We start from the raw sequence: 22797 nt of genomic DNA on the forward strand, positions 1-22797 counted from the left end.
AACAACTCAGAAAGCAATGAAGTGATTCAGTCCACAATAATTAAACACATGGAAACTGTACTAAATATCCCTATTTGTATTTTATTCTGACACTTTATTTCCACACCTCACTTCCTTTCCTCCCGTCTTCTGGCGCGTTCATGTCACCTTGGAATATCAGGGACCGCCCCTGTGGTTACGTTGTTCTTCCGTTCACATGGTCAGGATGCGTGTTCTTCTTCTTCTGTTATATCGGCGTTTGGCATAACAACTTGTTGCATGACTGCCACCAACGTGTGGGCGAAGCCTAGAGCATCAGGTGTGTGAAAACATTGAGGCCACAATAACAAAAGATTTTCTGCCGTTTTCTTTTGCGAGCATCCAAACAGCACATCTACAGGTGTGTGTTTGTGTTATCTGCAGGACAACCAATGGGAAGAGACACGGATAATGTGTATTTTTTTTTATACATGGACCTATTTATGAATAATTTTAAACATGTTCTGTCAGTGTATGTTTCTTGGCAGAGGCATTTGTCCACAATAAACAGTTTATTGTCATTGAAATATGTTCAGTGAACCAAAGTCGCCTCCATCAAACGTCAGTTGTCAACAACACGTCACCAACTGGGGAACTCGGTTATCAAAATCCAGCCCGAGTTTCCCACCTCTGATTCCCACAGGAAGTTACATGAATGGTGACGTTTTCACTCGGAAAAACGTTTTTTCCAATGTCCATGAACGCACGGTTCATCACTGGCTTTTGTTTCCACCCTGATTACCTCATTGAGTTCAACTGGTCACTCTTTATTTAAGACTGCACTCACTCTCAGTCAGTCTCTTTTTACACCTTCACATGGGGCGGCAGCTGGTAAGATGAGTTTTACTTTGCACCATATTTCTTGATAACATTTCTGATATTTGCATGACAGCTTTATTTATTTAGTTACTTTATGATGAACATGTGAGAATATTGACTTTGTTAAGTTGTGATTTATATTTGTTTCTTCTCAGATTCTCCAACCCATGTGTGTCTGTTCTGTTATGTTATCCAGTATCATTTGCCTCACCCTTTGTTAAATAAATCTTCATTGAATGGACTGAACTTCTCTCTGGCTTACTCATGCATTCTGACCGATGCCCCATGACGATGGCAATCAACCTCTAAAACTGAACCCTCCTTAACAGAAACATTATAATAGAATAAAATGTCCACATGCAATGTCAAGATAAAAAAAGAATTAAAAACAAGATGTATTCATAAACTGTAGTTTTGAAAATGATGTTAGACAGTTAGTCCAGGTTTTTCTGTGTTTCTCCTCTGTAAGATGGCATTCATGTAAAATGAAGTAGTTTATCAGGTAGTTTCATTTTTTGTGATCAATTTCTTTTGAAACCAAAGTGTTGGGATGGGTTACAAGTTTGTTGAGCCTCACAGAAAATCTGTGAGTGGCATCTCATTATTAAAAGAAAAGATAAAGTCAGAGCCTGTACTGGTGAGTTGATCACCTTCCTTCCTCTTTCCTCCCTTCCTTTCTCTCTGTGAACCTCTATAGGTTTAGATCTGGAGTTTCCTGTGATGTGAAGCTACAGCAAACTGTAGTCAGGGGGAAGCAGCAGAACTATTTCCTCGGTTACAGTTAGAATACAACATTAATAACTGCTTAGAAAACCAGTACAGCAGAACAACAGGCACAGGTCAAATGTGAATTAGATTTTCAATAAATAAAAAGTTAACTAATACCCAGCAGTATGTAAAGTATTTAAAATGAGCTCCACCTTTACCCGCTGCAATATTAAAGTGATAAACACATGAATGCATTAATAATTATGATATAATCTGAAATGGGTCATTCTGCATACTGAAATGTTAATGCAGCATCAAGTTTAACTACTGTTATTCAGGGTAAAAGATCTAAGTATGACTGCCACCACTCATCACATCCTGTTTAACCACAGAAACCAACATCATGTTGGGCTAATACTAGATGTTTTGTGACAGAGTTTACTCGTGAGAAACTGTTTCCATTCTGGTGCAAAATTGAACTGAGCGACTGTATGTAAAGAAAGAAGATAAAGAAACACAACGCAGTAAAAAGAGACAGAATGATAGAACCAGAAGCTGAGTTTACTCACTGAAGAAGAAGAAGCAGATCAGAGACTGACAGACGTTCATGTTGGAGGATCTGATGGTTTAACGCTGCCTCTCTTTCTTCTTCACTGGTAAACCAGGAACTGTTCACTTCTCTAAATGATGGAGTCCCTCCTCCAAACACATCACCCCCCCCTCTACTCTCCTCCCTTCTTTGAGTGTTTCTGGTTCCTGGTTGGAACTTAAAGAGGCATTAATGTCATATTTCTGTCTACACTGCTAAAACCCACACAGATTCCTCAGTTTATAGTTAGATATTTCTGTCTACACTAAAAAAAAACTCCATCTTTTTAAATAATTTTTTGCCATTTTGTCTTTTTTTTCATTTAAAGAAACACACTGCAATCTTGCCTACCTGGAGCAGATGACCAATTATAGAAGGCCGGCTTAGAGTTGTTTAACACTTCAAAGGTAACTACAGTTTTTTTTTTTAAACCTGGACCCCATTTCCTCATGCATTTGTGCCTAATAGAATGTGACCAAAAATCTTTGAATTAGGTCCAGTATTGAGAGAGATTGCAATGACAGACCAGCGCGAACCGAGCTACATAATGGGGCAATCATGGAGCCTTGTTTTAAAAAGTTATTAAGTTATTAAAAGTGTCTGACAACTTTATCGATCTCAGGACGGGACTTTTTGTCCAAAAACAGTTGTGGGGAGAGTGGAACGCGAGACGAGAAAAAGGCGTTCAAGGAGTCTGTTGTTTCGTAGAAGGCTACAGAAATGATAGGCTCCTGTTATCTAAAATATTTTCAATGAAATGGCTCAATATTTAAATGATTTTGAGGTTGTTATAATTGGATGGCCGCTCGTATTCATTTGAGCCAGAGTAAAGGCTATGGATGAACTGTCAATATCATTTAAATTCAAAAAAAATTTTTACCCTTACTCTTACCCTTTATCTGAGAGTAGAAAAAACTGTTGAAACTGGAACGTTCAGAACAGTTGGAAATCTGAAAGTTTTAGCTCACAGGGATGTCTCTGAAATACATTTACCTCATTCTTTAAAATCCAACATTATAGATATGACAGGAAATACGGAAAAGCATAATAGTTGATCTTAAATGAGTTTTTGTATTTTCTGAACAGAATAAGGCAGACTGATGAGGTAGAATAAAGAGAAATGTCACATATCAGCACAGGCTGATGTTTTACATCTTTTTCTTTAAAACTTATTTTGTACTCAAGAAAAAAATTATTTATGTAACATATTCATACTGTAAAGCATAACAAGAGGAAGAATTATTAAAAGTTATTTCAGTCTGTAGAAATGGTTCAGTCATTTCTTCCCACAATTCATCTGAAAACACCAACCAATAAAATAGAACTCAATAAGAAGCACTGACGATTCTAATAAAGTTGTGAGATGATAGCAGTAGATTTTGGAACTGTATTTAGTATTCAGTCTGTTTATAGAGACATTATTAAAATTGAAGATACAGCAGTTGCTCGAAAAAAGATAATTAATTAATAACTTGAACCAAAAGGAGGATTCCTTTCCCAGATGAACGGGGTGAGAGAACAATGATCAGTGTTTTGCAAGCGTGTGATTTGTGACACAGAGTATGAAAATGACCTGGCTCTCATGAAAACTCCTTAAGTTTACAGGAGATTAAAAACACGCAGGTGTTCTAATCAAACAATAGTGGCTTGTCTTTTTGAGCTGAGAAGTCGAGGTCATGTTTTCATACAGTGTGTTACATATCGTTAGCCGGCTGGAGCCAGAAGATCTGGACTATATCCAACTGATAACAGCACCACGGATGAAGCAGAGAAAGTGAATAAAAAGTGAGCGTTCTGGGTTAGCCGGCATCAGATGCTGGGGGAATCTCTGTCTGTTTGCTAGGTTGTAGCGATAGGCTATTTTGTCTTGAAGTAATCTGATCCTTGTGCACAAGATTATTGTATTTTGCAATATCATTCACTAAAACTTGTTATTAACTTTAACTGGACGAATCTTGAGTCTTAATTTGAATCCTGAGTCTATTTTCTCTGATCTACCAGTAAACGAACACTATTCAGTGACCATAGAATTGGAGTCAGATTAAGTCTGGCCTTTTTAGGGCCAGGCTGGTCATTGGTCACATTTTAGAAAAAAATCCTACAATGTTAAGTTGACAAAACATAAAAGCAATTGAAAGTGAAAGTTTTTGGCATATTTTTCAACACCATGGACAGAGGTACGTCCACAAACACATGCACACACAGCAAGGCACACTAGAACACGGAAACACACACACACACATACACGATATGACTATATAGCTGTCTAAATAACAGCAGTCCCTGTGCGGGTTTACATTCTAATTGTGCATGCATCACGGTGTACAGTATGTCAATGAGCAGGGCCTCACTGTTAGGTAGGCACAGGGCCTCACACCCCCCCTGAGACAGCTCTGAATCCAGGTCTAAATCTGATAGTGAAGACAAGATGGCCGTATGGAGAAAATCTGATATATATTTTTGACCTAATACTTTGATGTCGAAGGTTTGTAGGGTTGACAATTGGTGGATACAATGAAAGTGGTTAAATAATAATAATAATAATAATAATAATAATAATAAAACAGCTGCAACAGTCTGGTCATTTCAGAAAGTTACTCATCACTCACAAGGAAAATACAACACTTACCATATAACAATATGAAAACATCCCAAATCTTGATAAAAGACCAAGTGTGGTCAAAACATTGGTAACAGAGGCTTTTAGTTAGGCCTGGGTGTCCCCGGCTACAACCCCGAATATTTTATGAATAGCCCCGGATCTCTTGCCCTCTCCGTCTCTCTTTTTTATTTTTTATTTTTTACAAAAATAAGTATAATTGAATAAAAAATCCCCGGAATGGCTAATGCAAATTAAGAAAACAAGTATTTTCCAAGGCACTCACAATTGTTTTGTAGAACTCATTATGGAACTGTAACTTTGTCCAGTTCATTTTTCCAAGGTGAATAAAACCAACAGCAACGTATTTGTAAGTGAGGAAAGTTGTGAAAGGTGTAATTTTCGGAGGAATCCTAGCCAAATCAGTCTAACACATTGATGCCATCAACACAAAGTTTAGGACCAATACTAATGATTTAGTTTGAAGTTCCTGTGATGTGACGTTTCCAGTCTATGGTTCAGACTCAATCACACGGAGCTCTGAAGCAGACCTGTGTGTCGTGTCTACTCTATTATTATTATTGATTATTGAAATTGTTAAGAGGATAATCCCTTGAGATGAAGCATCTTGTTGTCGAGGGGGTCCTCAAGACATAACACAAGGACAATACAGCGCTCGGGACTCTCTCTTTAAAAATACAGATGAGCAGCGGGCCTTCCGTGGTCTGTGCAGCTTCAGGTTTATAATGGACGCGCTCTGCTGTGGAAATGCTGCGGCAGATTTGTCACATTTGTGCTCCAAGTATTTCTGCCGTAGTTTCAGTTTTCCACCTCCGATGTAGAGCAGCGTACAAAAACTTTACCCTAAACTTTGTCTCATTCAGAGACCAGAGACCCAAACGGGGCTCTGAGTCTGTCAGAAGGTCTGAGATCTACCGTATCAGCAGAGCAATCACGTAATGCACAGCAGACTATGGTGCAGGTGGATTATTTTCTGAAATATAGTGACTGTATTCTTGTAATAGCCTATTATCACTTTATTTTTCTCAAAATATCACGACTCCTCCAAATCTCAGAGAACACAGATGTGATATTTTGAATGTGCAAAAAGTTTTGAACATAGGCAGAAATCTTGCTCAAACACATCTAAAATATTACAGTTCAAGGGTGTATTAATTAATTAAAATGAATGAATGTATCATTGAGGTGAATAATTGGCATATGCAAATTTAAGGAGGTTACTTCCCCAACAAAAGATGCAAAAGAGGAGGGAAGAGAAAATGATGCCTAGGCTACATGTGTGCTAACTCAGATATAATTAGAAAAGATGATCCAAAGGAGAATAAATAGTTGAAAGCAATACACAATGCCTGAAAGTCTTACTGCAAAATATTCCATTAAGGTTTTATATTTTGAATTGTCCCCTATGTTTCTCTTTACATAAAGATATTTCCAGCATAAATCGATTCAGAAAAAGGTAGAAATAGGTGCATAAAAAATTCACCTGAATGCAGGAAATGTAGTGTGTAACGCTCACTGCTAGTGTAGTAGGTCAAAAAGGCTATATGTTTAGTTTTTGTTTAAACAGACACCCCCAACAATTTTTGTTAATATTTGAACCATTTTAACTAATCCTTACACAGACTTATTGAAGCTATTACACTTCCACGTCAGTAGATGTCGCTATGGCGCTACAGTGGATCCATTAGGGAGACCGTAGCTCTTAGCTCTGCTCATGCACAGCTCAGAAATAAACAAGCTTTGGCGTGAGCAACACACTAACATTGTGCTCTCTATCTATTGATTCACAGGTACTGAAAAACTCACTTTTTGATATTGTATTGTATATTGTATTCTCATAATGCTTATATCAGCAGATTATCTAAATGTTATAGAAATGGTGTGATGTTGTGAGCTGATTTTGAGGTTTTTGTGTTAAGAGTAAAAAGTGTAACTTTGAAGCTAGTTGTTCCGACCAATGTCGGCATGCTGAGTAGTTCTTATGAACTTCGGTTTTACAATGTAGTTTTTCATAATAGTTTGTAAGTGTAAGTTACTGATATTAGCATCCTGTAACATAAGAAAACATGTTCTATATTTTATCCAGAGTATTAGCTAGCCATCAGTGAGGAAATGGTGGCGAGAAATACTGTTTTAAGCTAGTTTTACATTCCTGGTCATTCAGTAACATGGCGACGCCATCTTGTCAAGGGCTAATATTAATTATTATGTATGAGAGAACATGTGTAAGAATGTTGTATGTATGAATGTGTATTACGTGTTAAATCATTTTATTTTATGTGTATTTATTTTTCATCAGTTTGGTTACACCATTTATTTTATTTTTTTAATGGTTTATTATCATTTTGACATGCACTTTTATTAGAGAGCTAATACAGTAGAGACAATGTGAATGTATGGGAACTGTATGAGCAGCTCAGAAATAAACGAGCTTTGCCGTGAGCAACATGCTAACATTGTGCTCTCTTTCTATTGATTCACAGTTCCCAGTTTTCTTAAGCTACGCAGTGCTTCCTAGCCTGTGTAGCCATTGCTGCCGGTCCAGATTTCCCCTAGGCCTGGTGCCGGTTACACTAGTAGCACTGCTACTTGGGCGGAGTGATTAGCGCAACACCTGAAAAGCACCGTTGTTTCTCTCTGCTCCTCACCACGGAGCTTCTCAGGTGCTGCAAGCTAATCACTCCGCCCAGGTAGCAGAAGTAGCAGAGAATATAGTTACCAGTTTATATATGGTTAGAAGATGGCTGTGTCTCATGTGACCTTGTTATTTGTACACGCTGTGACTATACAAAACGCAACATATAAATAGGAAAATGTTGGCGTTATTTTGTCACTTATTAGGAGCAGTAGGCTAGATGGAGCCGGTTACCTCCAGGATCTGTGCTAAGCTAAGCTAGCGCTGGGTGCGTCAGACAGAGGTACGACACGCACGGAGATGAGAAGGGTATGTATGGACTTATCTAACTCTGGGGGATACGGTGAATAAGCTAAAGTCCCAATAAGTCGGCGTGTTCCTTTAAATTCTTCTGGTTGGTAATAAAATCCTTCATTGCCATGAGCAGCAGCCAGGCTTCGCTGTGCATTCAGCAGAAACTCTTGCTGACATCATCATAGGTGTTGTATCTAAGAGAGAGTAGAGTAGATGTGGTCTGGATCCCTGGAGGCTGGATCCAGACTCTGGTAGGTGGAGTCTGCACGGGTGGAGAGTGGAGGGCAGTTCTCATAAAGGTCAATCTGAACACAAAAATACAGTCAAAATACAGTAACAGCAACTTAACCACATATCTCAAATACTGTGGCACCACATCTGGATATGTAATTGTGTGATGTGAAACTAGAAGTTGTTCATGTAACACTTGTACATGAGAGGGAAACAGAAGCTGTCTATTTATCTGCATTTTGGAGGAACAATGAGTGTTTGGATCAGGGTTAGGTATTAGGCATTAGGTAGTGAATGTTTGGAACATACTGAGTAAAGAGAAAGAGAGAAGTGGACTATGCTGCTGTGGTTTGAGAGGTTTCTGTTGACACTTTGATACTTCTTTGTGAAAATTGTCAAACAGCTGACCACAGCTGTCCTCAGTGAAGAGCAACTACTATCTAATATTGGATGTTTTTAGCACAGTGTAATAAGCTGCAAGTTTAATATTCACTCTGATTTTGGCTCTGTTTTCGACTTAAACAACTCCTAAAAAACATATCTGGTTCTTAATCTTGTTCTCTATGTTCACCAGATGTTCTGTCTGCTGTTTGTTTCATTCAGGTGGACAGAAACATGTCTCCAAAGAAATGATCATGTTCCTCCATAACTGCTAGATGTGTAAAAGAAGCAACTGTGTGCTGATAATAATGTCAGTGTGGTGTTAGTCTCGCATTGCCAGACCTTCCTCCACAGCACTGTGGAGGAGCGTCTGGCTAGGTCCACACAGCATTCTGGGATGGGAGATGCTCTGGTTTATTGGCATTTCTTTAAACCAATAACTAGCGTCTTTGGCGGTGCTAAGTGCTCATTTAATCACTTCATTGATAACATGACGAGACTCTCAGTTTCTCCACAAATAAAATACAACATAAAAAGTCAAATCTTCAGCCTTGGCTACTTATTAAAGATGCTAAATATTCACTTCTTTCCACCCTGAACCTCGAGAAAACAATATTACTGTTGGTGGAACAAGCACATACTTGAATTTAACATTTTGGTATTTTGTAGTTTTACAGAACATGTTTTGCAAACTGTGCGATTGAACTGCTGTGTTTCCTTTCCTTCTCACAGTGCATCAGCAGCCATATTAAAAGCTAACAGTGAGAGTTAACAAAGATAGATGAGTTAGAGAAAGTCACCTCAGTCCTGGTAATGTCTGTGTTTCCTCTCTGGTTTGAACCTGAGGAACAGAAAAAGTATTTATCTCTATCTTGAATGAGTAATTATTAAAACGATGCAGATAATGTTGAAAGATAACTCACCATCAGAGTGCTTAGTCCTCTTTTTGTATAAGAACAGCAGAACAGCAGCCAGCACCACCACCACCACAGACACACACACACCCAAAACCAGGGGGAGATCTGGAGGAGGGATAACAGGAGAGGAGAGAGAAAGAGAGAGAGAGAGAGAGAGAGAGAGAGAGAGAGAGAGAGAGAGAGAGAGAGAGAGAGAAAGAAAGACCAACAGTAAATCATGGACACCAAGGCGGCTGCAACAGGTATTATTAACCCCCATAAATGAAATAGCCTGACGCTGTCTGGTAAACATCACCATGGCAACAACACTGATTAATAATATAAACTCCACTCCAGTGTTGTAGTACCAAGACCAAGACCGGTCTCAAGACCACTTTCTGAAGGTCCTGTCTCGGTATCAACTGCATATTTACCCGGTTTTGTCTCCGTCTCTGATAAAGAGGATTCAGGACTTTATTTCCAGACCCGGGGATGTTGCTAAATGGTCTGTGTATTACTGTAATAGGATGTAAAACTTCCTGCTTCAAATTAAACCACTAACTTGACTTGTTACTGTTAACCCTTTCTCCCCGGCCCTTCAACACACACTCCCAAAAAAGAGGAAGCAGGAGACAGGAGAAGCTCTGGCTGTCTGCTCTGGTCTGGTCTAGTCTGGTCTGGTCTGGTCTGGTCTTGACTCGATCTGGATACACTCTGGTCTCAGTGATGACTTGGTCTCAGTTTAGTTGGTCTTAGTCTATATCCACGCTGTCCACTTCTGGGACTGCTCCGGTGAAGAGCAACCTTCCTCTTTCTTTGTGTTGGCTTTTAATGGTTTCTGAGGACTATGGTTAACGGCTCCTCAGATCTCTTTCTTTCTATTGCACGACTAAAACAACTTTTGAACGTACACATGTTCCACTAAAAACAAGTTCTTTCCCGATGCTATTTTACAGCGGCACCATGGCTCCGTGCAGTGCTTAGCGCCTCCCATACGATTGTGATTGGTTATAAGAAATGCCAATAAACCAGAGCACGTTTTTCTCCCATCCCGGAGTGCTGTGTGGACTAGCCAGACCTTCCTCTGCAGCGCTGTTGAAGAAGGTCTGGCAAAGCGAGACTAAGGTGTTCTTGACTACAACACTGCTACACACACATACAGTATTTTACAGCAAAAAGAGAGCTGCACAGTTTTACACACCACATAGCACACACCACGTTAACCCCTCAGCCTTTCTGTCCCACTATTGTTGTAAATGTACCTGAACTTGCTGCTGATGTCTGTGATGTCATCAGTGTTGAGGCTGATGGGACTGATGGTGAAGAAGGTCTGAGAGGAGAGGTTGGAGCTGTGAAACATTAAAAACACAATCAACCAGTCAGATAGTGATTGTAGAGATCCAAAGAAGTGGTGATGATCAGATGCTCCCTGCAGAGAACTCTGTGCTAACATCCATGTGTTTTAATCCCACAGCTAAATGCAGAAGGTCATCAATGGGTTTGGTGTAACAAGATTCCAATCAGCTGCAGTGTGGGTCCGTCTGTCCATCCATCCATCCATCTTTGTCCGCTTATCCGGTTTCGGGTTGCAGGGGGAGCAGCTCCAGCAGGGGACCCCAAACTTCCCTTTCCCGAGCAACATTAACCATCTCCGACTGGGGGATCCCGAGGCGTTCCCAGGCCAGGTTGGAGATATAATCCCTCCACCTAGTCCTGGGTATTCCCCGAGGCCTCCTCCCAGCTGGACATGCCTGGAACACCTCCCTAAGGAGGCGCCCAGGGGGCATCCTTACCAGATGCCCGAACCACCTCAACTGGCTCCTTTTGACGCGAAGGAGCAGCGGCTCTACTCCGAGCTCCTCACGGATGACTGAGCTTCTCACCATATCTCTAAGGGAGACGCCAGCCACCCTCCTGAGGAAACCCATTTCGGCCGCTTGTACCCTGGATCTCGTTCTTTCGGTCATGACCCAGCCTTCATGACCATAGGTGAGGGTAGGAATGAAAACTGACCGGTAGATCGAGAGCTTTGCCTTCTGGCTCAGCTCTCTTTTCGTCACAACGGTGCAATAAATTAAATGTAATGCCGCACCCGCTGCGCCGATTCTCCGACCAATCTCCCGCTCCATTGTCCCCTCACTCGCGAACAAAACCCCAAGGTACTTGAACTCCTTCACTTGGGGTAAGGACTCATTCCCTACCTGGAGTAGGCACTCCATCGGTTTCCTGCTGAGAACCATGGCCTCAGATTTAGAGGTGCTGATCCTCATTCCAACTGCTTCACACTCGGCTGCAAACCGATCTAGTGAGTGCTGAAGGTCACAGGCCGATGATGCCATCAGGACCACATCATCTGCAAAGAGCAGCGATGAGATCCCCAGCCCACCGAACTGCAACCCCTCTCCACCCCGACTACGCCTTGATATCCTGTCCATAAATGTTACAAACAGGATTGGTGACAAAGCGCAGCCCTGGCGGAGGCCAACCCTCACCTGAAACGAGTCCGACTTACTGCCAAGAACCTGGACACAGCTCTCGCTTTGGTTGTACAGAGATTGGATGGCCCTGAGAAGAGACCCCCTCACCCCATACTCCCGCAGCACCTCCCACAGTATCTCCCGGGGACCCGGTCATACACCTTTTCCAGATCCACAAAACACATGTAGACCGGTTGGGCATACTCCCAGGCTCCCTCCAGGAGCCTTGCGAAAGTAAAGATCTGGTCCGTTGTTCCACGACCAGGACGGAATCCGCATTGTTCCTCCTCAACCCGAGGTTCGACTATCGGCCAAACCCTCCTTTCCAGCACCTTGGAGTAGTCTTTACCAGGGAGGCTGAGAAGTGTGATACCCCTGTAATTGGCACACACCCTCTGGTCCCCCGTTTTAAAAAGGGGAACCCCCACCCCGGTCTGCCACTCCTTTGGCACCGTCCCAGACTTCCACGCAATGTTGAAGAGGCGTGTCAACCAGGACAGCCCATCCACACCCAGAGCCTTGAGCATTTCTGGACGGATCTCATCAATCCCTGGGGCTTTGGTACTGTGGAGTTGTTTGACTACATCAATGACCTCCGCCTGGGAAATTGACAATGATCCCCCATCATCCTCCAGCTCTGCCTCTAACATAGTAGTAACATAGTATTAACATAGTAGTAACATAGTATTAGTCGGATTCAGGAGTTCCTCAAAGTGCTCCTTCCACCGCCCTATTACCTCCTCAGTTGAGGTCAACAGTGTCCCATCCTTACTGTACACAGCTTGGATGGTTCCCCGCTTCCCCTTCCTGAGGTGGCATACAGTTTTCCAGAAGCACCTTGGTGCCGACCGAAAGTCCTTCTCCATGTCTTCTCGAAACTTCTCCCACACCCGCTGCTTTGCCTCTTTCACGGCAGAGGCTGCAGCCCTTTGGCCCCTTCGGTACCCTGCAACCGCCTCCGGAGTCCTCTGGGATAACATATCCCGGAAAGACTCCTTCTTCAGTCGGACGGCTTCCCTGACCACCGTTGTCCACCACGGTGTTCGTGGGTTACCCCCCTTGAGGCACCTAAGACCCTAAGACCACAGCTCCTAGCCGCAGCTTCAGCAAGGGAAACTTTGAACATTCTCCTCTTGGGTTCAATGCCCCCAGCCTCCACAGGGATGCACGACAAGCTCCGCCGGAGGTGTGAGTTGAAAGTCTGTCGGACAGGGGCCTCCTCCAGACGTTCCCAATTTACCCGCACTACCCGTTTGGGCTTACCAGGTCTGTCCAGAGTCTTCCCCCACCCCCTGACCCAACTCACCACCAGATGGTGATCAGTTGACAGCTCCGCCCCTCTCTTCACCCGAGTGTCCAAAACACACGGCCTCAGATCAGATGAAACGATTATAAAATCGATCATTGACCTTTGGCCTCTGGTACCAAGTACACTTATGAGCATCCCTATTGTTCGAACATGGTGTTTGTTATAGACAATCCATGACTAGCACAGAAGGCCAACAACAAACAACCACTCTGGTTTATATCAGGGAGGCCGTTCCTCCCAATCACGCCTCTCCATGTGTCTCCATCATTGCCCACGTGCGCGTTGAAGTCCCCCAGCAGAACAATGGAGTCCCCCACTGGAGCCCCATGCAGGACTCCAGTCAAGGTCTCCAAGAAGGCCGAATACTCCGAAATCCTGTTTGGTGCATATGCACAAACAACAGTCAGAGTTTTCCCCCACAACCCCGCAGGCGTGGGGAGGCGACCCTCTCATCCACGGGGTAAACTCCAACGTGGCGGGCGCTCAGCCGGGGGCTTGTGAGTATCCCCACACCCGCCCGGCGCCTCACACCCTGGGCAACTCCGGAGAAGAAAAGAGTCCAACCCCTATCCAGGAGTATGGTTCCAGAACCGAGACTATGCGTAGAGGTAAGCCCCACCAGATCTAACTGGTAGCGCTCCACCTCCCACACCAGTTCTGGCTCCTTCCTCCACAGAGAGGTGACGTTTCACGTCCCCTGAGCCAGCGTCTGCTGCCCGGGTCTGGTCCGTCGAGGCCCCTGACCTTCACTGCCACCCGTGTGACAACGCACCCGACCCCAGCGGTTCCTCCCACAGGTGGTGGGCCCATGGGCTGGAGAGATGGGAGCCACGTAGCTTTTTCGGGCTGTGCCCGGCCGGGCTCCGTGGCAAACCCGGCCACCAGGCGCTCGCCGACGAGCCCGCCATCTGGGCCTGGCTCCAGACGGGGGCCCGGGCTTCCTCCGGGCAGGGTCACTCCATCTCTACCTCGTTTATTCATTGGGGTTTTTTAACCATTCTTTGTCTGGCCCTTCACCTGAGACCACTTTGCCTTGGGAGACCCTACCAGGAGCACACAGCTCCAGACAACACAGCCCTCAGTTTCACAGAGAAACACAAAACTCTCCACCACAATAAGGTGATGGTTCACGGAGAGGGGGTCCGTCTGAGTTCATCACATATTTTACACATCAACTGTCACAATGATGAAAATATGCAGCTCTAAATACAACTGTTAGACTAAACATGTTGAGTTATTTGAATCAGCAGCTGTCAGTGAACAGTTAATAACATGACTCTCAGTAGAAACTCACCATCTGTAACTCGGATCTCAATCTCCTGGTATGATGATGAGAATAAAGCTCTGACCAAACCACATCTGTACCGTCCTGAGTCAGACTGAGTCAGGTTTCTGATGCTCACATACACAATTATTTTAGATACTGGAAAACCTCCTTCTATACATTCAATGCTGTATCTGCCTATCTGAGCTGTGTCCTCTTCTGTCTCAATGAGAATGTCTCCATCTTTACATTCGTCCTTACAGAAGATTCTCCTCTTTCCAGAGGAAGTGAAGGAGCATCTAACTGTGATGTTTCCTCCTTCAGTTCCTGTACTCTTGATGATTTCTGCATTGATGAGACCAATGTTTCCATCCTGCAGTGCTGTTAAAAAGATGAACAATCAATAGTTACTATCTGTACTTCCTGTAAGATGTTGCAGTCTGATTTGTTTCACATTTCCATAAATCATACATAGATCCCCACAGTCATACTGGGAGCTGCCCAGTTCAACCAGTCTGTGACTGAGGGGTAACAGTTTAAAACAACAGAGATCTGGAGTCTTTCAGATTTCAAGCATTAAAATAATCTCACAGTCTGACTCTGATTTAATGTTCCCCAGAGAATAAAAACAACTCAAAAAGCAATGAAGTGATTCAGTCAACAATAATGAAACACATGGAAACATTATAAGAGAATAAAAAAGGAATTAAAAACAAGATGTATTCATAAACTGTAGTTTAGAAAATGCTGTTAGACTGTTTAGCTGTGCCTTCCAGGTTTCTCTGTGTTTCTCCTCTGTAAGATGGCATTCATTCATTTAAAATGAAGTAGTTCAGAGATCTTCAAAAGGGGGTCCGGGACCCGTGGGGGGTCCTCAAAGTCACTGCAGGGGGGCCTCCAAATTATTGCAAATTATTGCAAAAGAGTTTTCATCAATTAACTTGAACATATGATTAACAAATATAAATCCCCACTGAAGATAGGCTTACTGATCTATACGTAAGGTAGTCTCATCAAGTCTCATCTCAAAATCAATGAGTGGCATCTCATCTCATTATTAAAAGAAAACATAAAGTCCGAGCCTGTAGTGGTGAGTTGATCACCTTCCTTCCTCTTCCCTCCCTTCCTTTCTCTCTGTGAACCTCTATAGGTTTAGATCTGGAGTTTCCTGTGATGTGAAGCTACAACAAACTGTAGTCAGGGGGAAGCAGCAGAACTATTTCCTCTGTTACAGTTAGAATACAACATTAATAACTGCTTAGAAAACAAGTACAGCAGAACAACAGGCACAGGTCCAAAGTGAATTAGATTAATAACAAATAAAAAGTTACCTAATACCCAGCAGTATGTAAAGTATTTAAAATGAGCTCCACCTTTCCCAGCTGCGATATTAACGTGATGAACACATGAATGCATCAATAATAATAAAATTATAATCTGCATTATTCTAAAAGGGGCCATTCTGCATAGTGAGAACTTTCACTTTTGGTACATTAAGTACATTTTGATGATAATACTCAATTGTTTTCCGCCGTATTTCTACTGTTATTCAGAGTTAAAAATTTCAACACATCCTGTTTAACCACAGAAACCAACATGATGTTGGATTAATACAAGATGTGTTGTAACAGAGTTTACTCATGAGAAACGGTTTCCCTTCTACTAAAAAGTTGAACTGAGCGATTGTAAATGAATAAAATAAAGAATAATTTCAGAGTAAAAAGAGACAGAATGATAGAACTAGAAGCTGAGTTTACTCACTGAGGAAGAAGAAGCAGATCAGAGACTGACAGACGTTCATGTTGGAGGATCTGATGGTTTAACGCTGGCTCTCTTTCTTCTTCACTGGTAAACCAGGAACTGTTCACTTCTCTAAATGATGGAGTCCCTCCTCCAAACACATCACACCCCCCTCTACTCTCCTCCCTTCTTTGAGTGTTTATGGTTCCTGGTTGGAACTTAAAGAGGCATTAATGTCATATTTATGTCTACACTGCTAAAACCCACAGAGATTCCTCAGTTTATAGTTAGATATTTCTGTCTACACTAAAAAAAAAAATCTCCATCTTTTAAATAATTTTTGCCATTTTGTCTTTTTTTCATTTAAAGAAACACACTGCAGTCCTGCCTACCTGGAGCAGATGACCAATAATAGAAGGCCGGCTTAGAGTTGCATAACACTTAAAGGGTAACTACAGTTTTTTTTTAAACCTGGACCCCATTTCCTCATGCATTTGTGTCTAATAGAATGTGACCAAAAATCTTTGAATTAGGTCCAGTATTGAGAGAGATTGCAATGACAGGCCAGCGCGAACCGAGCTACAATGTAACCTAATGGGGCAATCGTGGAGCCTTGTTTGTTGTCGACTAAAAGTGATTTATTTTGGTACCGACAGGCTCAGATTGTTACTAAAAGTGTCTGACAACATTATCGATCTCAGGACGGGACTTTTTGTCCGAAGACAGTGGTGTGGAGAGTGGAACGTGAGACGAGAAAAAGGCGGGAGTCTGTTGTTTCGTAGAAGGCTACAGAAATGATAGGCTCCTGTTATCTAAAAGATTTTCAATGAAATGGCTCAATATTTAAATCATTTTGAGTTTGTCATAATTGGATGGCCACCCGTATTCATTTGAGTAAAGGCTATGGATAAACTGTCAAAATCATTTAAATTCAACGATTTTTTTCCGGGTTGAAAAAAACAGTAGTTACCCTTTAACTGAGAGTAGAAAAAACAGTTGAAACTGGAACGTTCAGAACAGTTGGAAATCTGAACTTTTTAGCTCACGGGGATGTCTCTGAAATACGTTTACCTCATTCTTTAAAATCCAACATTATAACATTATAGATATGAAAAGAAAGACGGAAAAGCATAATAGTTGATCTTAAATGAGTTTTTGTATTTTCTGAGCAGAATAAGGCAGACTGATGAGGTAGAATAAAGGGAAATGTCACATATCAGCACAGGCTGATGTGTCGTGTTTTTCTTTAAAACTTATTTTGTACTCAATAAAAATATAATTCATGTAACATATTCATACTGTAAAGCATAACAAGAGGATGAACTATTAAAAGTTCTTCCAGTCTGTAGAAATGGTTCAGTCACTTCTTCCCACATTTCATCTGAAAACACTAACCTGGCTTTCTCAATCAGTGACATCACTAACTGAGGAATTTCAAACAGGAATGTGGGCGAGGCGTTTTCAGGCAGAGAAGAAGTGCTGTCTGGGGGAGAGGAAGCTCCATTTGGAGTGAAATGTGTTTCTTTTATTTATACATCTATTACATACACTAAACTCACTAAAAGATGGGAAAAATTCAAAAAAGCATGATAGGGGTTCTTTAAAGCAAATTAATGTTTGCTGGTTTTTGCTTCTCAAATGTGAGGATTTGAATATCTTTAGATGATTAAATACAACAAGAAATTTGAATACAGGGGAATTAAAACGGGCATGTTTACTGTTAACTATTCACTGATAAAATTATGAATTGAATGCAGATTGCCAGATAATAGAAATGCTACCTAGCTGCAGCCCACATGTAGACACTGTACACTGTGATGTATTACAGGCAAGTTTCAAAAGTCTGCTAGTTGGTTTTTGTAAATCTGTACCGGTAAACAAACCAGCGGCTGCCTGATAGATGGGAAAAGATGCACCAAAAGATGTTTTGGCACTTGTGTTTCTTTTAACGATGGGGGTTTGGGTCTCAGTTTTCTCTCCTGCTCTAATTAAGGTAGTGAAGAAGAACTCAGCGCTGCACAGAGGCGTATATTTAAATTGTTATATTTGTGGAAAAAGTACATTTTTGGAAAGAAAAAAGCAGAAATTGATGAGATATGAAAGATGGTAAAAGAAGCACTCTTACTAAATAACTATATGTTGCAATAAGACACGATGGTCCAAAGTTTTCTTCTCTACATTAGAGATTGGTGATATTTATTCTATGCAGCTTTTATTCTGTCATCCTCCTCCTCAGTGTGTTTACCTGAAATGTGCCACAGCATTGATTTCCACCTCCGTTATTTAAAACTCACGCGTTGTGTTTAGATTTTTTGTATTGAGTAATTATCATTTTATTCTTCTTTTAGCACTATAAGGTTGTCAAAGGGAATTATTAACCAAGTGTTTGTCTTCCATTTGTAATGATTGTTTTTACATTTTAAGTTATAGTTTATTCTAAGTTATGTTAATTTGATTTTTATATGTTTTTATTTCTTTTGGCCAGTATGGGCGAGCAGCGCAGGAGGCTTCACAGGAAGTTGATGTGTGTAAATATGATTTCTGTAGTTTTGGGTTCAGCTGCTGTTGCCACACGCAGTGATAAAGATGATAACAATAGCGGGTAGGGACATAAACTTGTGACAAGAGTAGTATAAATATTTTGTAATGTGAAATCTATCAGCCTGTTTCCAGTGACTTGTACTGACTACACTCTGGGCTGGGTAATATGGAGAAAATCAACTATACATTATATTTTGACCAAATATATCAGGGGTGTATCAGGGGCCCGTGGGCCAGAACTCGCCCTCCAAAGGCTCTAATCAGGCCCACTGGATGACTTGGCAATGTGTGAGAATTGCAGAGAAGTAATTTATTCCAATTCCCAAATTTACCTTTTTTCTTTTTTTTTTGAACTCATATTTTATTTTTCATCAAAATATTCCATTCCATACATACAATGCAATTTTACATTTTACCTTGCACTTCACACATTTATAGCTGCCATGAAAACATACAGATAGGCAAAAAAAAAAAAAAAAAAAAAAAAGAAAAATAGTAATAAATAAAAATAAATGTTAAAGATAAATGAAAAAATAAAGAGAAAAAGAAGGGAAACAGAACAATAGAAAAGTAATAATAAGACAAAAGTATACTCTTCTCATTGTATTAGTAGACTCATTACGGGGCTCCATCTCTTTATAAATGTGGGTCTTTGTAGCCTTATTGCATATGTAATTTGTTCCATCTCATACAGTTCCCATACTTTTTTAAGCCAAATATTATATGTGGGTGGTTCCGGTTTCAACCATCTTATCGTGATACACTTAATAGTGGCTCCTAAGAGTATTTGTAACAGATAGATTTTGGCTCTTCCCCCAAAACCTTCCGGGATTGAACCAAGGAGGACTATCTTTGGGTCATTAGGGATATTTTGGCGAAATACTTCTCTCAGGGCGTCTAACACTTCTCTCCAGAAAGTACTCAACTTCGGACCAGAAAATGTGAGTGTGGTTTCCACTTTGTGGTCCACAGTTTCTCCAACATTTATCTGAAGAGGTCAGGGCCCACTTCGCCGTTACCTGTGGTGTCCGGAAGTATCTCATTATAACTTTCCATCTAAACTCCCTCCAGATATTTGCGTTAGTCATCTGATGTGCCTCCCTGCAAGTCTCCGTCCAGGTATCTAATGAGATATCTGCATTCATTTCAACCTCCCATTTCTCCTTTGTTTGTATAGTGTTCTTTGGGATCATTAACAAGAAAATTGAATATAATTTAGAGATCACCCTTCCAGCGTCATTTCCAATTTGTAATTTTGAAAAAAATTCTTCGATTAGACTCGGATTTTTCACTTTTTCCCATTCTTTATGTGTTGTAAGAAAATGCCTTAATTGTAAATATCTAAAAAAGTCAGTCCTTGGAAGGGTGAACTCTCGTCTTAACTGTTCGAATGACTTAAGCTCTCCATTATGAATGAGTTGATACACAAAACATAGTCCAAATTCAGACCACTTTTTGAAGCCTGCATCCAAATGTGCTGGTACGAAACCTTCCAAGTGACCTATACTGCCCGCGGATGAAATTTGCTTTGGTAGTCTAAAGGCAGTCTGTACAGTTTTCCAAATTTTTAGGGTTACTTTAGTCCACTCCCCCATTTGGGTATTTTTAAAGCTAACATCTAACGAGGGCAGTACTTTGAGGGGTATTGGGCTGAGGCCCTTTTCGATGTCAAGCCATCGTGTATATGACGAATCCTTAATCCAAGAAATTAAGGGCCTCAGTTGTGCAGCCCAGAAGTAATATCTAAAATTTGGAAGTCCCACACCCCCATTTGGTTTGGCTAACTGTAGTGTTTTTAATCTTACTCTTGGTCGTTTTCCCTGCCAAATAAATTTTGAAACCATTTTGTGTAATTTATCAAATGTTAATTTAGAAATCTCTATGGGCAGCATCTGAAAAAGATACAATAGCCTGGGCAAAACATTCATCCGTATACTCTCCACTCGACCCATCAGAGACAAAGGAAGCGTCGACCATCTCTCAAGATCCTCACTGATGAGTTTGATTGTTTTCTTATAATTAGCTTCATAAAGTCTTTCCGTAGATGGGGGGATAAATATACCCAAGTATTTGAAACCATCCCTAGTCCATTTAAACCCACTGTTAAGTTTAACCGATATTGGAATTTGGCCATTGACATCCATAGCTTCATCCATCCATCCATCCATCTTCGTCCGCTTATCCGGTGTCGGGTCGCGGGGGGAGCAGCTCCAGCAGGGGACCCCAAACTTCCCTTTCCCGAGCAACATTAACCAGCTCCGACTGGGGATCGAGGCGTTCCCAGGCCAGGTTGGAGATATAATCCCTCCACCTAGTCCTGGGTCTTCCCCGAGGCCTCCTCCCAGCTGGACGTGCCTGGAACACCTCCCTAGGGAGGCGCCCAGGGGGCATCCTTACCAGATGCCCGAACCACCTCAACTGGCTCCTTTCGACGCAAAGGAGCAGCGGCTCTACTCCGAGCTCCTCACGGATGAGTGAGCTTCTCACCCTATCTCTAAGGGAGACGCCAGCCACCCTCCTGAGGAAACCCATTTCAGCCGCTTGTACCCTGGATCTCGTTCTTTCGGTCATGACCCAGCCTTCATGACCATAGGTGAGGGTAGGAACGAAAACTGACCGGTAGATCGAGAGCTTTGCCTTCTGGCTAAGCTCTCTTTTTCGTCAACGGTGCGATAGATTGAATGCAATACCGCACCCGCTGCGCCCGATTCTCCGACCAATCTCCCGCTCCATTGTCCCCTCACTCGCGAACACAACCCCAAGATACTTGAACTCCTTCACTTGGGGTAAGGACTCATTCCCTACCTGGAGAAGGCATTCCATCGGTTTCCTGCTGAGAACCATGGCCTCAGATTTAGAGGTGCTGATCCTCATCCCAACCGCTTCACACTCGGTTGCGAACCGATCCAGTGAGTGCTGAAGGTCGCAGGCCGATGATGCCATCAGGACCACATCATCTGCAAAGAGCAGCGATGAGATCCCCAGCCCACCAAACTGCAACCCCTCCCCACCCCGACTACGCCTCGATATCCTGTCCATAAATACTACAAACAGGATTGGTGACAAAGCGCAGCCCTGGCGGAGGCCAACCCTCACCTGAAAAGAGTCCGACTTACTACGAGAACCCGGACACAGCTCTCGCTTTGGTTGTACAGAGATTGGATGGCCCTGAGAAGAGACCCCCTCACCCCATACTCCCGCAGCACCTCCCACAGTATCTCCCGGGGACCCGGTCATACGCCTTCTCCAAATCCACAAAACACATGTAGACCGGTTGGGCATACTCCCAGGCTCCCTCCAGGATCCTTTGAGAGTGAAGAGCTGGTCCGTTGTTCCACGACCAGGACGGAATCCGCATTGTTCCTCCTCAACCCGAGGTTCGACTATTGGCGAACCCTCCTTTCCAGCACCTTGGAGTAGACTTTACCAGGGAGGCTGAGAAGTGTGATACCCCTATAATTGGCACACACCCTCTGGTCCCCCTTTTTAAAAAGGGGAACCACCACCCCAGTCTGCCACTCCTTTGGCACCGTCCCAGACTTCCACGCAATGTTGAAAAGGCGTGTCAACCAGGACAGCCCCTCCACACCCAGAGCCTTGAGCATTTCTGGACGGATCTCATCAATCCCGGGGCTTTGCCACTGTGTAGTTGTTTGACTACATCAGTGACTTCCGCCTGGGAAATCGGACGACAATCCCCCATTATCCTCCAGCTCTGCCTCTAACATAGAGGGCGATTAGTCGGATTCAGGAGTTCTGCAAAGTGCTCCTTCCACCGCCCCTATTACCTCCTCAGTTGAGGTCAACAGTGTCCCATCCTTACTGTACACAGCTTGGATGGTTCCCCCTTCCCCCTCCTGAGGTGGCGAACAGTTTTCCAGAAGCACTTTGGTGCCGACCGAAAGTCCTTCTCCATGTCTTCTCCAAACTTCTCCCACACCCGCTGCTTTGCCTCTTTCACGGCAGAGGCTGCAGCCCTTCGGCCCTTCGGTACCCTGCAACTGCCTCCGAGTCCTCCGGGATAACATATCCCGGAAAGACTCCTTCTTCAGTCGGACGGCTTCCCTGACCACCGTTGTCCACCACGGTGTTCGTGGGTTACCGCCCCTTGAGGCACCTAAGACCCTAAGACCACAGCTCCTCGCTGCAGCTTCAGCAATGGAAACTTTGAACATTGTCCACTCGGGTTCAATGCCCCCAGCCTCCACAGGGATGCACGAAAAGCTCCGCCCGGAGGTGTGAGTTGAAAGTCTGTTGGACAGGGGCCTCCTCCAG

At 42.7% G+C, this 22797-nt stretch overlaps 1 protein-coding gene across 1 annotated transcript; it reads right to left on the bottom strand.

Moving 5' to 3' along the window:
* Positions 1–7738: 7738 nt before the first annotated feature.
* LOC114558088 (CMRF35-like molecule 8) lies at positions 7739–16079 on the bottom strand. Its single transcript, XM_028581828.1, has 6 exons — positions 16003–16079; positions 14272–14622; positions 10454–10540; positions 9219–9317; positions 9096–9136; positions 7739–7988 (listed from the first exon to the last, which is right to left on the bottom strand). The coding sequence occupies exons 1-6, from the start codon at positions 16040–16042 to the stop codon at positions 7878–7880; spliced, it is 729 nt and encodes a 242-aa protein (XP_028437629.1). The 5' UTR covers positions 16043–16079; the 3' UTR covers positions 7739–7877.
* Positions 16080–22797: the final 6718 nt, after the last annotated feature.

The sequence above is a fragment of the Perca flavescens genome, chromosome 7, assembly GCF_004354835.1.
Source record: "Perca flavescens isolate YP-PL-M2 chromosome 7, PFLA_1.0, whole genome shotgun sequence".
NCBI lineage: Eukaryota > Metazoa > Chordata > Actinopteri > Perciformes > Percidae > Perca > Perca flavescens.